The following is a 13,231-nucleotide window of genomic DNA, read 5'->3' as shown; positions in this document are numbered from 1 at the left end:
CCCCCGGGTTCACTTCCGGTGTTGTCGGGAAAGGGGGGTCCCCGTTCTTGGTACTGCTGCCGGAGGGAGGGTGGGAGTTGAGGTCTCATGGAGCCGTAGCTGTGAGGAGTCCCCGGCCCGGGCCCGGTGTGGGAGCCGGGCGGAGGCCGGACACGGGAGCCGCCGGAGCCGGAGGAGATGGACAAACTGACCATCATCTCAGGATGCCTCTTTCTGGCCGCCGACATCTTCGCCATCGCGAGCCTGGCGAACCCGGACTGGATCAACACTGGGGAGTCCGCGGGTGAGGGGCTGAGCGGGCCTGGAGCAGATCAACAGCGAGGGGTCGGGGGCGGAGTGGATCAAAACCAGGGCTCCCGGGGGTGGTGAGGGGGCCCGGACTGGGTAAGCAGCAGGTGAAGGGGGCTGGGCAGGCTGGATCGCTCCTTACTGGGGAGTCTGTGGGTGAGAGGGCTGAGGGACTTGGGCTGGAACTGGGAACATGTGTCTGGAGCTGGCGCAGGGCCACTGGGAGTGGGTTAGCACCACAGAGCCTATGGCTGGGGGGCGACGGGCACAGCCCCAATTGACACCAGGAGCCTTCGGATGAGGAAGCTGAGGGACGGGGGCTAAGTCAAAGGGAGCAGTCAAGGTGGGTGGGGGAGGGGACCCTGCTTAAATGAATGTGTGGGGAGTTCCTAGGTGAAGGAGGCTGGTAGTTCTGTGTATTGGCAGAACCTGGACTAGATAGTCTTTGGGGAGTCTGAGATGAGACGGGATTGGGCTGAGGGGTACTGCAGAGTCTAAGCTGAGAAGTTGATAGTCTAGCTTTTTGGTACAGGATATATTCTGGTGGAAATCTATTGAAGAGCTCGAGGGACATGGGGCAGGTGAATTTGGCCAACTCGGGTCTGAATCAATGGGAGTAGTCTATGGATTGGGTGAGATATTCTGCGAAAGGAAAATCTGCAGGTGAGAAATTCTAGGGCACTGCCTGGCCGATTTGAACTGGATCAGTATTGGAGGAAATCTGTGTGCGTAGCTAAGCAACCATATTGGATTAAAAATGGTGAGAGATGTGGATAAGAAGCCAGTTTGGTTTGGAGCAGTGCTGGAATATCTCTTGATGAGTTCTCCAGTGGGATCAATCCTGGGTAGTCCATAATAAGAGTATGCAGATGGTTCAGCCTCACCAGCCCATACTGAGTCAAGACCAGGTTGAGGAGTCACAGAGAATACCAGCCTGGCTGAATTGGACTGGAGTAATAATAGTAAGTTCACATTGAGAAAACCCTGGGATAAGGGGCAAGATGGAGCCTGATCTGTCAACCCATTCTGACTGGAATATTCTGGGTATCTGTCTTCTCCTATATAGCTGTACACAGGTACAGAAACTCTTTGAAAAGTCCTTTAATACTGCCTGTGTAGCAAAAGCAAAATAAACCAAATTGAAACTCTTGCAAGCTAAACGGGCAGATAGGAGCACTACTTGTTTCCACACTGAATTTTAATCACCTTGGATAGTGAATTTAGAAGAGTCAGTTTTTCTGTTTATAATTAGTTTCACTTTTTGGGTCTCTTCTGTTATGTTTGTATTTTTAATGTTGGAAGTGAGCTTTAGATCTGATTTTCCCTCCTCCCTATTTCAAAATGTTGTTTGCATCATGTTTTTTAATCTACTTTTAGGCTTAAATCTATATTTTGTTTTGTAATATTTGACATTGTCCCTTTAAAGGAGGACTTTTCAAGTATTAATATTTTGCTACTATTGCAATTTCTTTTGTCTATAAATAGTTTTATTTACAATTCATCTTGGCTATTTGGTGGGGCTGGGTTTGCCCTGATGAGATGGGCAGGAATGCTATAGAAGGGTTTTTCTTTGATCTCGCACCCAAATGAGCCTAGAAGCTGCTTGTCAGAGAAGGAAGCTGTAATGCCATTCTTGCTAGACCACACCAGCTGAATATGGGCAAAGCAATCTAAACTGATCTCTCATTGACATTCCAATCTCCTGGCTGTTCCCACAGGAAAGATATAGAATTGTTAAGAACATAAGAATGGCCATACTGGTTCTGACCAGTGGTCCATCAAGCCCAGTATTCTGTCTTCTGAAAAAGCAGCAAAGAATCCTGTGGCACCTTATAGACTAACAGACATTTTGGAGCATGAGCTTTCGTGGGTGAATACCCACTTCGTCGGATGCATGTCTTCCGAAAGTGGCCTGTGCCAGATGCTTCAGAGGGAGTGAACAGAAAAAGTCAATGTATTGAGAGATTCATACCTTGTCCTCCAGTACCAGCTTCTAGCAGTCACAGATTTAGGGACACCCAGAGCATGGGGTTGCATCCCTGATCATCTTGGCTAATAGCTATTGATGGACCAGTTCTCCATGAACTCATCTAATTCATTTTGAACCCAGTTATACTTTTGGCCTTCACAAGATCCCCTGGCAACAGGTTCCACAGCTTGACTGTGCATTGTGTGAAGAAATACCTCCTTATGTTTGGTTTAATCCTGCTGCTTATTAATGTAATTGGGTGACTCCTGGTTCATGTTTTATGTGAAAGGGTAAATAACACTTCCTTGTTCACTTTCTCCACACCGTTCATGATTTTATAGACCTCTGTCATATTCCTTATCATTTGTCTCTTTTCCAAGCTGAACAGTCCGAGTATTTTTAATCTCTCTTTATGTGGAAGCTGTTCCCAACCCTTAATCATTTTTGTTGCACTTCTCTGTGCTTTTTCCCATTATAATTTTTTTTTTAATTGGGCAACCAGAACTGCATACAGTAGTCAAGCTATGAGTGTATCATGAATTTATATAAAGACATTATGATATTCTCTGTCTTATTATCTATCCTTTTCCTAATGGTTCTTAACATTCTGCTAGCTTTTTTGACTTCTGCACATTTATCAGATGTTTTCAGAGAACTATCCATGATGACGCCAAGATCTCTTTCTTGAGTGGTAACAGTTAATGTAGACCCCATCATTTTGTATGTATAATTAGGATTATGTTTTCCAACATGCATTACTTTGCATTTATCAATGATGAATTTCATCTGCCATTTTCTTGCCCAGTCACATAGTTTTGTGAGATCCCTTTGCAACTCTTTGAAGTCTGCTTTGGACTTAACTACCCAGAGTAATTTTGTATTGCGTGAAAACTTTTCCACCTCACCTTTTACCCTTTTTTTCCAGATCATTTATGGATAACTTTGATCAGCTCTGGTCCCAGTACAGATTCTTGGGGGATTCTGCTATTTATCTCTATCCACTGTAAAAACTGGCCACTTATTCCTAGCTATTGTAACTTTCACTAGTTACTGATCCCTGAGAGCAGTCGTGGGATAAGGTCCTCACTTTGCTTAAGAGCCTTTGGTGAGAAACCTTGTCAAAGACTTTCTGAAAGACCAAATACACTATGTCCACTGGATCACCTATGTCCACATGTTTGTTGACACCTTCAAATAATTCTGATACATTGGTGAGGCATGATTTCCCTTTACAAAAGCTGTGTTGATTCTTCCCAACTTATTGTGTTTAGCTACAGTTTCAACCAATTTGTCTAGTACTGAAGTCAGGCTTACTGGCCTGTAATTGTCAAAATTGCCTCTGTAGCCTTTTTAAAAAATTAGTGTCACATTAGCTATCCACCAGTCATCTGGTTCAGATGCTGATTTAAGTGATAGATTGTATACCACAGTTAGTAGTTTCATATTTGAGTTTCTTCAAAACTCTTGGCTGAATGCTATCTGGTCCTGGTGATTTATAACTGTTTAAATTAATGTTCTGATTTAATGCTTCTGTGCTGGACTTTGCTGCCTTTGCCATCCTGTCTATGATCACAGTGGCTGCTGGTTCAGAGATGTTGCTGTGCATAATGCATAGTGCAGGGGTAGCTGGACAGCAGTTTTTAGAAGAAAAGAGGATTTAGGATAGGTTACTATCAGCATCTGTGTTATAAGTTTGTGCTGACGTTCTCTCGAATTTTCCCTGCCCCCACACAAGTTTCACATCTTCACTGCTTGATGTTTAGGCCCTGCTAGAGAGTTTAAATAAACTCATTGCAGTGTAGACTATTCATGACCAGTGGTGATTCATAGGTTTCTAATTTCGGTGTAGGAAGGCAATTAGAAACAAGTCAGCTATTAGGGGTTAATTAATGTTTAGCCACAGGAGTGCCCAGTCATTCAATATGGGAGTTTGTGTGGCTTTTTAGATGCCCGTCTATTGTTATGGGAATTCTTTTGCCCCTTGTTAATGGCACTGAGAAGAGTAGGGCATTTCCCCCTTCCAGAGTTAAGCATGCAAGGACCTCCTAGCTGACTACAGCACTTTTCCTGTAGCTAGTTGTGATTATCTCCCTTATGCCTTGTCTGCGGGTCAGTACTCCTCTGTTATAACTCTGCTACTGCGCAGAACTCTAGGTAGTAAGCCGTTTTGCAGGGATTTTGAAATCTAATAAAGTTGAGTATGTTTGAAATAAGTAGATAGGATTTTTTTTGTAAATCACTGCTCATGTTATTCTATCACACAGACCTGGAAGGGCTCTACGGGCTTTTGTTCGTTTCCTATCACACTAGAGTCATGTGCTCTTAAGCTTTCCTTGATCTGAGTAGACTGCAGCCCTGTCTTTTTCTTTTGCTTCTCTGACACGCTTCCTTGACACAGGCTCTGTCTGTTACCCCTTCATGGAGATGATGCCCCAAGACCCAGCTGGCTTAGGCCTCCAGGCCTAATGCTCCCAAGTAGCTTAAGCATACCCTTTCCCAGGGGGTATGGCTACATTTGGAATTTTAAAGCGCTGCCCCGGCAGTGCTGCGGGAGAAGTGTGAGTGTAGTCGGAGCAGCAGCGCTGGGAGAGAGCTCTCCCAGCGCTGCATGTAAACCACATCCTTTACGAGTGTAGCGTGCAGCGCTGGGAGCCGAGCTCCCAGCGCTGCCGCCCTGATTACACTGACGCTTTACAGCGCTGTATCTTGCAGCGCTCAGGGGGGTGTTTTTTCACACCCCTGAGCGCGAAAGTTGCAGCGCTGTAAAGTGTGAGTGTAGCCATGGCCCCAAGAGCTCCAGCCTTGTGGGTGCTCTTCAGGGACACATGGTAGTAGGGGGCAGGGTGGATGGGAAACAGACACAGACTTTGTAAGGGATCCCAAAACCCAGTCATACTACTTTAGATAGCACAAAAGATATACAGACGTAGGCAAAACAATAAAACATCTATATGCATTTACTTGTCTTAGCTTTCTCTCTGCTTTTAGGTGTTCTTTGGACTCCGGTCAGACTCGTCTAAGGCAATGGTTCTCAACCAGGGATATGCATACCACTGGGAGTGTGCAGAGATCTTCCAGGGGATACATCAACTCGTCTAGATATTTGCCTAGTTTTATCACAGTCTACATAAAAAGCACTAGCAAAATCAGTACAAACTAAAATTTCATAAATTACATTTTTATACTGCTCTAGATGCTATACACTGAAATGTAAATACAATATTTATATTCCAATTGCTTTATTTTGTAATATGGTAAAATTATAATTTTTCAGTAATCGTGCTGAGACCCTTGAATTTTTACGTCTGATTTTGTAAGCAAATAGTTTTTAAGTGAGGTGAAACTTGGGAGTATGCAAGACAAATCAGCCTCCTGAGAGGGGTACAATAGTGTGGAAAGGTTGAGAACCACTGCTTTAAGGAGTCTGGGAACAGCCCTTTCCTGCACATGGCTTCTCCTCCTAATCACCCAATTGCCTTCTTGCTCTGCTGCTTTCACAGTTAAACAGGCTCCCCTGCTATGAAAGCCTGCCCCCTCTCCTTCCTCTTCCTGGCTCTGTGAGTTCCTTGAGTTTATAAGGGTTTGTCTGCATGTTGAGTTGCTGCGCAGCAAGCCAGAGTGTGCAGCACACCAGCTTGCTGTGCAGTAACTCACTGTATAGACATGACTGCGGTGGCGTGTGGCTTAACGTACTACTACTTCGGAGCGTAATATGCTAAGCCTTGCTCTGGGACTTTCACTGCGCTGTAGCAATTTCATGGCAAATTACTGGGTAGGAATCTGGTGTGCTGAAGATTCACACCTTGGCTTGTGCAGTAACTTGCATGTAAATGACCCCTTAGTCCTTCAACTAACCCCTACTTCCTTTGTTCTGCTCCTTTAGAAATTTTCCTGCTACAAACCCCAGCCCACTTCATGGAATCTGGAGAAAACTGGCTTCCACCAGACTTTAGCCATCTCATTTTCTCTGGGGCAGGTCTGTTCAGTAGTAGGAGGCCTTTAGTTACTGAATCTTTCAAAGACCGACTTTGGACAGGGGACATGAGTTAAGAATATGGTAAATGGCTTAAGTATACAGAGTTCATAATATCAAATAAATTCCTTAATTGCACATACACAGATTCCGTCAAATTGTCACCTCGTCACTTTCTGTAGGACCTAAAGAAGTTTTTACTTTCTCTGCTGGTGTGGAAGCAGGATAACAGATACTGCTTCCAAACTCTTACGGAAACACAAATGAGCAAAGATCATGTGGATATAAAGGTGCTGCATACAGTACACTAAAGTTCTTGTTAAAGAAACAAGCTTTATCACATCTCTATATAATGTAAAAATCAGTACTTGAACTGTTCTGCTGGGCAGTCATTAAATATTAATTATATCACCTTTTATTACCTAAGGATCAGATGCCATTTCCATTCTCAATCTCCTTTAGAGGTGCAAGTGAAACAGTCTTCAATAAGCTAAAGCTTGGCAAACCTTGGGAGTGCATGGATTTTTCTAACGCACTAGACCATTCAGGTAATGTTTTGACAGACTGAGATTTCTTTTGTCTGGTGATGCCAAAGAAGCTGCTGAGTAGATACAATCTTAAAAGAAAGCTGTTAGTTCTTAGATTTGTATCAACATGAAAAACAACGTATTGTTACAATGTAAAACTTTATTTTTTAAATATTTGTTTGTACTAAAAAAAAAAAAAACATTCCAAAATAAGCATTTCATCTAAACTGATAGCTTAAGGGAAAAAAGAACTAAGATGCCCATTATATCAAGGATTTCTTGGGCTTAGTACTGCACTTTGTACTCTTCAAGCACTATAATTACACCTGGAGGAATTTTGCACCAGTGCACATGTGCAGAATTTATGTCCCCCCGCAAATTTGTTTGCTTTCCCACAGAAAAATGACTTTCTGACAGGGAAGTAAAGGGAAACCACAAGAGCAGTCATGCAACCCTCCTCAGCAGTATATTTCAGGTGCCCAGGGCAGCCAGCAGAGAGGTAAATCACTGTGGGGCAGGTGGCGGGACTGGGGAAGACCCATCTGATGGCTCCTACCCTGTGCCAGGCTAAGCTGCTAGCCCCGGCTGGGCTGGGAGGACGGGACTTCATTTTCCCCTGCACGACATCCGGGGCTATGTCAGACCCACCCCCAGATTTCTCCTCCAGCTGTAGGAAGATCTGCAGACTCCCCTCCTCTGCCCCCCATGCTTCCTGCACCCATCACTCCTCAGCTGCAGGGGGAAGGATCGTTGTACAGGGAGCTGCTCCTCCACCTGCCCAACCCCTGTGCATCTAGACCCCCCCTCATACCCAGAGCATCCTGATGAGCCGAGCCTTCCCCTCCTCCCCAGCACTCAGACGCCCCCTCCCCTGATAAGCCTCACTCCCCCTGCACCTGGACCACCCTGATGAGCCACCTGCACCCAGATATCCACCATACCAAGCCCTGCTCCCCCCAGCATCTGGACTCCACCACTGAGCCCCCCAAACGCCGACACACACACCCTGCTGAGCCACAACCACCTTCACCTGGACCCCCCCCCCGCAGAGTCCCATCACCATTGCACCCAGAACCCCCCAACAAGCCCCTGTGCATCCAGTCCCCTTGCCCCACCCGTACCCATGTCAGGATTGGGTGCAGGTCACCGCTGAGTCTGTTTAGGGGAGAGGCTGCACAATGATCTCCCACCTCTGTTTTAGGGCACTGTAGTAGTAGGAATCATCATCATCATCATAATAGTAAGGCATAGATGTGATGGAAAGCGTTATTTGCTTTTTTGAATTTCTGGTGTTTGGGCATATGGGAAGGACTGTTTTCTGCATAGGCAGACTCTCCTAAAGGTAGATACCTGTTTCGGCCTAGTTATTTGACATAGCTAGAAGATGTATGAGAGCTCTGATCATCCTTTTCTGTTTGCCCTTCAGTGGAGACAGTATTAATTCACGTTTTTTAAAGTAGCAATATATTTATTTCTAGCACACAAGGGTGCAAAATGTTATTCCTGAGTTTCCAGCATCTTTGTTAAATTATTCAAACTCTAGTTGGTTTTACAGAATCTGACATCAGGCCATCATTTTTCATTAAGCACAGATCTGGAAGCCAGTAACTTGAGTTGTTACTCCAGCATTATTTTTAAAGTGCCATGAAGTACTAGCTTTTTTTACCTTCCTTTTTGGGGTTAAATTGTAATAAAAATTACAGGAAGGCTGGATGACCTTCTCCCAACTAAGTGTTTTAATTGCCTTTTTTTCTTTGTATCAAGTCCGTGTTTCTTCCTTCAGTATTCAGCTTACTCACAAACAGTAACGTTTCCAAAAGCATTAAGCTCTGGTGAATTAGGTACTTTTGAAAATGTTATCCGGTCACAACACAGCTAAAATTGAGTTACATTCAGTATCTGGGGAAGCTGCTTGTCTTTTCTTTCAATTCCCACTCCCCTCAAAATAGGTTGAATTCTGAATCTGCTTTATGTGTACGCTATACATAGTGGAAAACGTATCTTGCTAGCATTTTAACTTTGTGGTTCTACTGGTCTTTTGCTGTTCATCAGTCAAATAACTGGATTTTTCACTTTAGAAGAATCTAGCTACTATTGATACAATATGGTACGGATTAGAGCCTTTCTAATTCTAACGTGATTAATTTAGGTATATAGTTATTAAAAGTAAAGCTTTTGCTTAATATGTGCCATACAGCTAGGATGCTTTACTATCAGCAGTGTCAGAGCAACATCCCAGGATGCTTCTCAGGAAGGAGAGAGATTATCTTCAAAGTCTTATGTTTCTTCCTAATGGCCCATCAAGGCAGATGATCTGCTGTCTGGTAAGTGTTTCCCAAGTGTACACACAGTTGTAATTGTTACATAGTCAGTATTCCTAACTTTAGATACAGAAATTATACATTTAGTAAATCATAACCTTTCAAATTATCTCACATGACCCATCTTGCATAAAATATATCTGTTATGCCATATTCATACCTTAACAGTATTTCTATGAAGAATATGGGGTGTAACATCACACCATGAATACATGCTTTTAGAAGAAGGAATATGAATGCAGAGGTTGGACAGGCAAAGCTTTGTGTATGATGAGTTAGGCAAGTATTTAGAGAAAAATAAAAGTACTATACAATGTCTGTGAGAAAGAAAAGAGGTCTTGATATACTTCCTCACTTCTCTTTACACCGAATCTTTTCTTGATGACAGCCTCTTAGCATAAATTATTTATAATCATTTACATCTTTAAATACTAGTCCAGCTGAACAGTGCTCACTTTAGGGCTTTGAACCTCAGCACCAACATCTTTTCCTGCAGATGTACGAATGCTGCATTAGCAATGCTGGGCTGTTCTAGTGCTCGGTGTTCCAAATAGTGTTAGTTAATAATATTACCATTAGTCACTGACAGCCAAAAGGTACGAACAACCATGTTTATAGACAGCAAATACAAGCAGTCTAGCTTTGTGAGGCGCATCATGAAGATGACTCGCTACTTCTCTTCCCATTTTGTTCTATGATAGTTTTCTTCTTCCAGTGTTTCCCTCTCCTTCTCAATCACTCTGTTCTCCATCCCCAAGCTTTCTTGCATTGTTTACCCTCCATACAGTGCTGCTCCACTTGCTGTTGCTGAACAATCCCTGCCCGTAATGGCGGCACACCGCTAGGATGGCCATATGTCCTGTTTTGGCCAGGACAGTCCCTTTTTTAAGCCCTGTCCTGACCCTCCCGATTTTTTTCCAAAAGGAGGCATTTGTCATGTTTGCTCTTGCTGACTTGATCAGTTGGCAAGAGCAAACAGGACAAATGCCCACTTTTGTGGTTTAAAAAAAAAAAAAAAGTGGGGTGCGGCTGAGAGGGGGCAAGTGGAGATGCCAGCTCCCTGCAGGGGGGAAGCAGGGCTGTGTAAGAGTGAGCAGCTTTCCAGCATGAGGGACCCCCACAGGGTTCCAGCGACCCAGCAACAGCATGCGGGGGGGGGGCCCTCTGGCAAGCAGCTGGGGGTGTCCAATTTTCTCTTTGGGAAATATGGTAAATATCCTACGCACAGCACTTTTCTCTTTCTCTTGTAGATGCTGTAAAGAGTATTGTGTAGTTCCATATAGGGGAGAGGAGGGAGGGAAATGCAGAGGAAAAGGAGGAGAGCCATCAAGCAGCCAGCAATGACTCTTCAGCTCTGAGACAGAAAAAGAGGCAGGCATCCTCTTTCCCAAGTGCTCCACTGCCAAGAGGTTGGGAATCCTGGGTTTTGAATGTCATAATGGCACTGGGAGTTCACTGATTTGCACTCATTCTAAACTATCAGTGGATTACCATCTGACAGCTGCATAGTGGTATCTGTGAAATGAATTGGTGGTATCTGTCTAGTTCTTAGTGGAAAATGTCCACAATATAAACAACCTTCTTCCAGTTGACACTCGTTGGTAGTATCTAGAGCACTGGTTCTTAACCAGGGGTCTGAGGCCCACTAGGGGGCCACGAGGAGGTTTCAGGAAGGCCACCAAGCAGGGCTGGCATTAGACTTGCTGGGGCCCAGGGCAGAAAACCATAGTCCCACCGCCTGGGGCTGAAACCAAAGGCTGAGCAACTTAGCTTCACAGGGCCCCCTGTGGCATGGGACCCCAGGCAATTGCCATGCTTGCTATCCCCTAACGCTGGCCCTGGCTTTTATATGCAGAAAAATAGTTGCTGTGGCACAGACAGGCCGGGGAATTTTTATAGCATGTTGGGGAGCCTCAGATTGAAAAAGGTTGAGAACCCCTGATGTAACCTGAGTCTGTCTTCTCAGGACATGGTGAGATGCATGGGCGTGTGCTGTTAGGATCGTGATGGTAAACAGAGACTTCCATATGTAAACTTGCGATACGGAGGAGACTTTCAAAAGCAGCAAGGGATTGAGAAGTACAATTTCCATTGACTTTCAGTGCAGAGTTTTGGTTTCCCCCTGGAAATAATCTTTCCTTCCTAGGTGCCATCTGTAAGTGCCTACTGTTCAGTTATTCAAACAAAGCATAATGGCTTCCCATGACATAGAGTTATACAGTAGTTAAACTATTAAAAAGTTATGGTGCAGACAGAACCAAGGAATATGCAAGTCCAAGAAAAATATTAATACCATATGTCTTTAAAGTATTATGAAAGTCGTCTTTTGACTAAAAATTAAAAGAATAATAAAGCTGCAGAAGGAAATGGTTCTGTTTTTAAAAAGTATTTCTGAGTCCATTGAATTGCACTAGTTACCTTACTTTGAATTATAGCTGGGTGAAATTCACTTTTTTTGTGTGTGCAGTTTTTTTTACCCCTCCTCTTATTCAGTTTTGATAATAAATGTACTCTTTTTACTCAAAAAGGCTCTATTTTCACTCTGAAATAGGCCTGAGTTCCTGAAACAGGTTAATAGTTATGCTCAATGTAAACCAACAGCTTGTAAGCATGATCCTCCCTGTGCAGATAGGACCAAAGTGTTATAGCCAGGTTGAAATTGTGCTTTAAACTTGGTAAAGTCCATGTTTAACTGTTCTTGAGAAGTCATTTTCAGAGTATACATATGCCTTTTTTTTTTTTAAAAGCCTCCAGATTCTTCCTTCCACTTTTTACATGTGACTGTTTTGGGAAGGGGAAGGAGGACAGAGAGTGAGTTTCACTTGAAGGCAGCATCTGTTGGGAGGCTTCTGAAAACAAGGACTTAACCTGGAGAGAAGGATAACAATGTGTTGTGAGAGTGAGACCACCCTTAAATTTTCTCCATCACTTGCTCCCCTCCTTTGTCCTTAAGGTTCACCTTTGTTGGCAGAGGAGCAGGGATTAAATGCCTTGATGTGAAGATTACTGCTGCAGTACAGCAAACTGGTTGCAAAACATCTGACGTTTTAAACTTCCATGGGAAACTTTCAACAACCTTTTATATATTATAGCCAGTTCCCTTTTAAAATCAAGTGGGAAATTATACTAATATATTGTCTGTCCTCAGGGTGAGATACAGCCAATAATATCTATGGGAATTAGGTATGTGTCCAAGGAAGAATATGCTCTCCTAGTGGTATTGTTTCACATTTTGTAAAATAGATGACAGCCAGCACTGAACTACTTCAACATGTATCATTAATTGCTATAAACAGGTTGTACACAGTTGTTCATTGACTTGGTTTTTATTGCTGTTGGCTGTTGTATTCAACTTCATCTCTTACCTTGATTATTCTGAAATAGGGGAAGCCATATGACCTCAGACATTTTCTTTAATTGGCAGAGGCTTGGTGCCTTAAAGGATCAGGAATGTTCTCCTATTGAATGTCATCTGATGTTTCTTTATATTTTTTTTTAACCTTATGTAGTATTTACTTATAACCAAGGTCCACTGTACTCCATGCTGAGCTGGGCCTAAATTTTGGGGCGGGGTCCTTAAACTGATAGAAATTTGCTGGCAGCTCCAGTTATATTACAAAAATTTATTTGAAATATAAAAATGAGTAATAAAAACACAACAGTAGCAACTCGTATGTTTGTTTTTATATTAAATTTACTTTATTTTATGCTGTGCCCACATTTTGAGTTTTCAATATGACACCGATTGTCTTTAGGTTTCAGTGAGTCCCATTCCATTAAGATGGAAGATAAGATACTTGTTCATAAGCCAAATATTTTTGGTAAAAAAATGACGCCTCAAAGAGCGGGGGTTGGCTTATAAACGGGTCTACACCAAAATTTGATGATTTTAAATTCTGTGGAATCATTGAATTGAATATCTAATACATTGTCATTTTGTTTACCTGGAGCGTTCACAGGCATGGAGCCCCTCGGCTCCCTGTGGCCACGGTTCGCCGTTCCCAGCCAATGTGTTAATCAGAAACCAATGTAATGCCTCTTCATATTTCTAGAGTATATTTGTTCTTTTAAAACTAAATAAATAAATAAGCCAACAGAAAAGACAATTTCAAAGCAGGATTACAGTAGTTGATGTTACTTTATCAAGTCCGTG

At 43.1% G+C, this 13,231-nt stretch overlaps 1 protein-coding gene across 3 annotated transcripts in view; it reads left to right on the top strand.

Moving 5' to 3' along the window:
• The window catches only part of MOSMO (modulator of smoothened), a 48,474-nt gene continuing 35,243 nt past the window's right edge, over positions 1 to 13,231 (top strand). The window contains exons 1-2 of one of the 3 annotated variants that reach the window (XM_050966773.1): positions 196 to 283; positions 821 to 951. In XM_050966773.1, the coding sequence (XP_050822730.1) occupies positions 912 to 951 (40 nt within the window). In that variant the 5' untranslated portion in view covers positions 196 to 283; positions 821 to 911. Of the gene's footprint in view, positions 284 to 820; positions 952 to 13,231 lie in introns of all 3 variants that reach the window. The other 2 variants (XM_050966771.1, XM_050966772.1) reach the window with 2 other exon arrangements.

The sequence above is a fragment of the Gopherus flavomarginatus genome, chromosome 9, assembly GCF_025201925.1.
Source record: "Gopherus flavomarginatus isolate rGopFla2 chromosome 9, rGopFla2.mat.asm, whole genome shotgun sequence".
Lineage (NCBI taxonomy): Eukaryota > Metazoa > Chordata > Testudines > Testudinidae > Gopherus > Gopherus flavomarginatus.
This window is presented reverse-complemented; position numbering and strand designations above follow the sequence as displayed.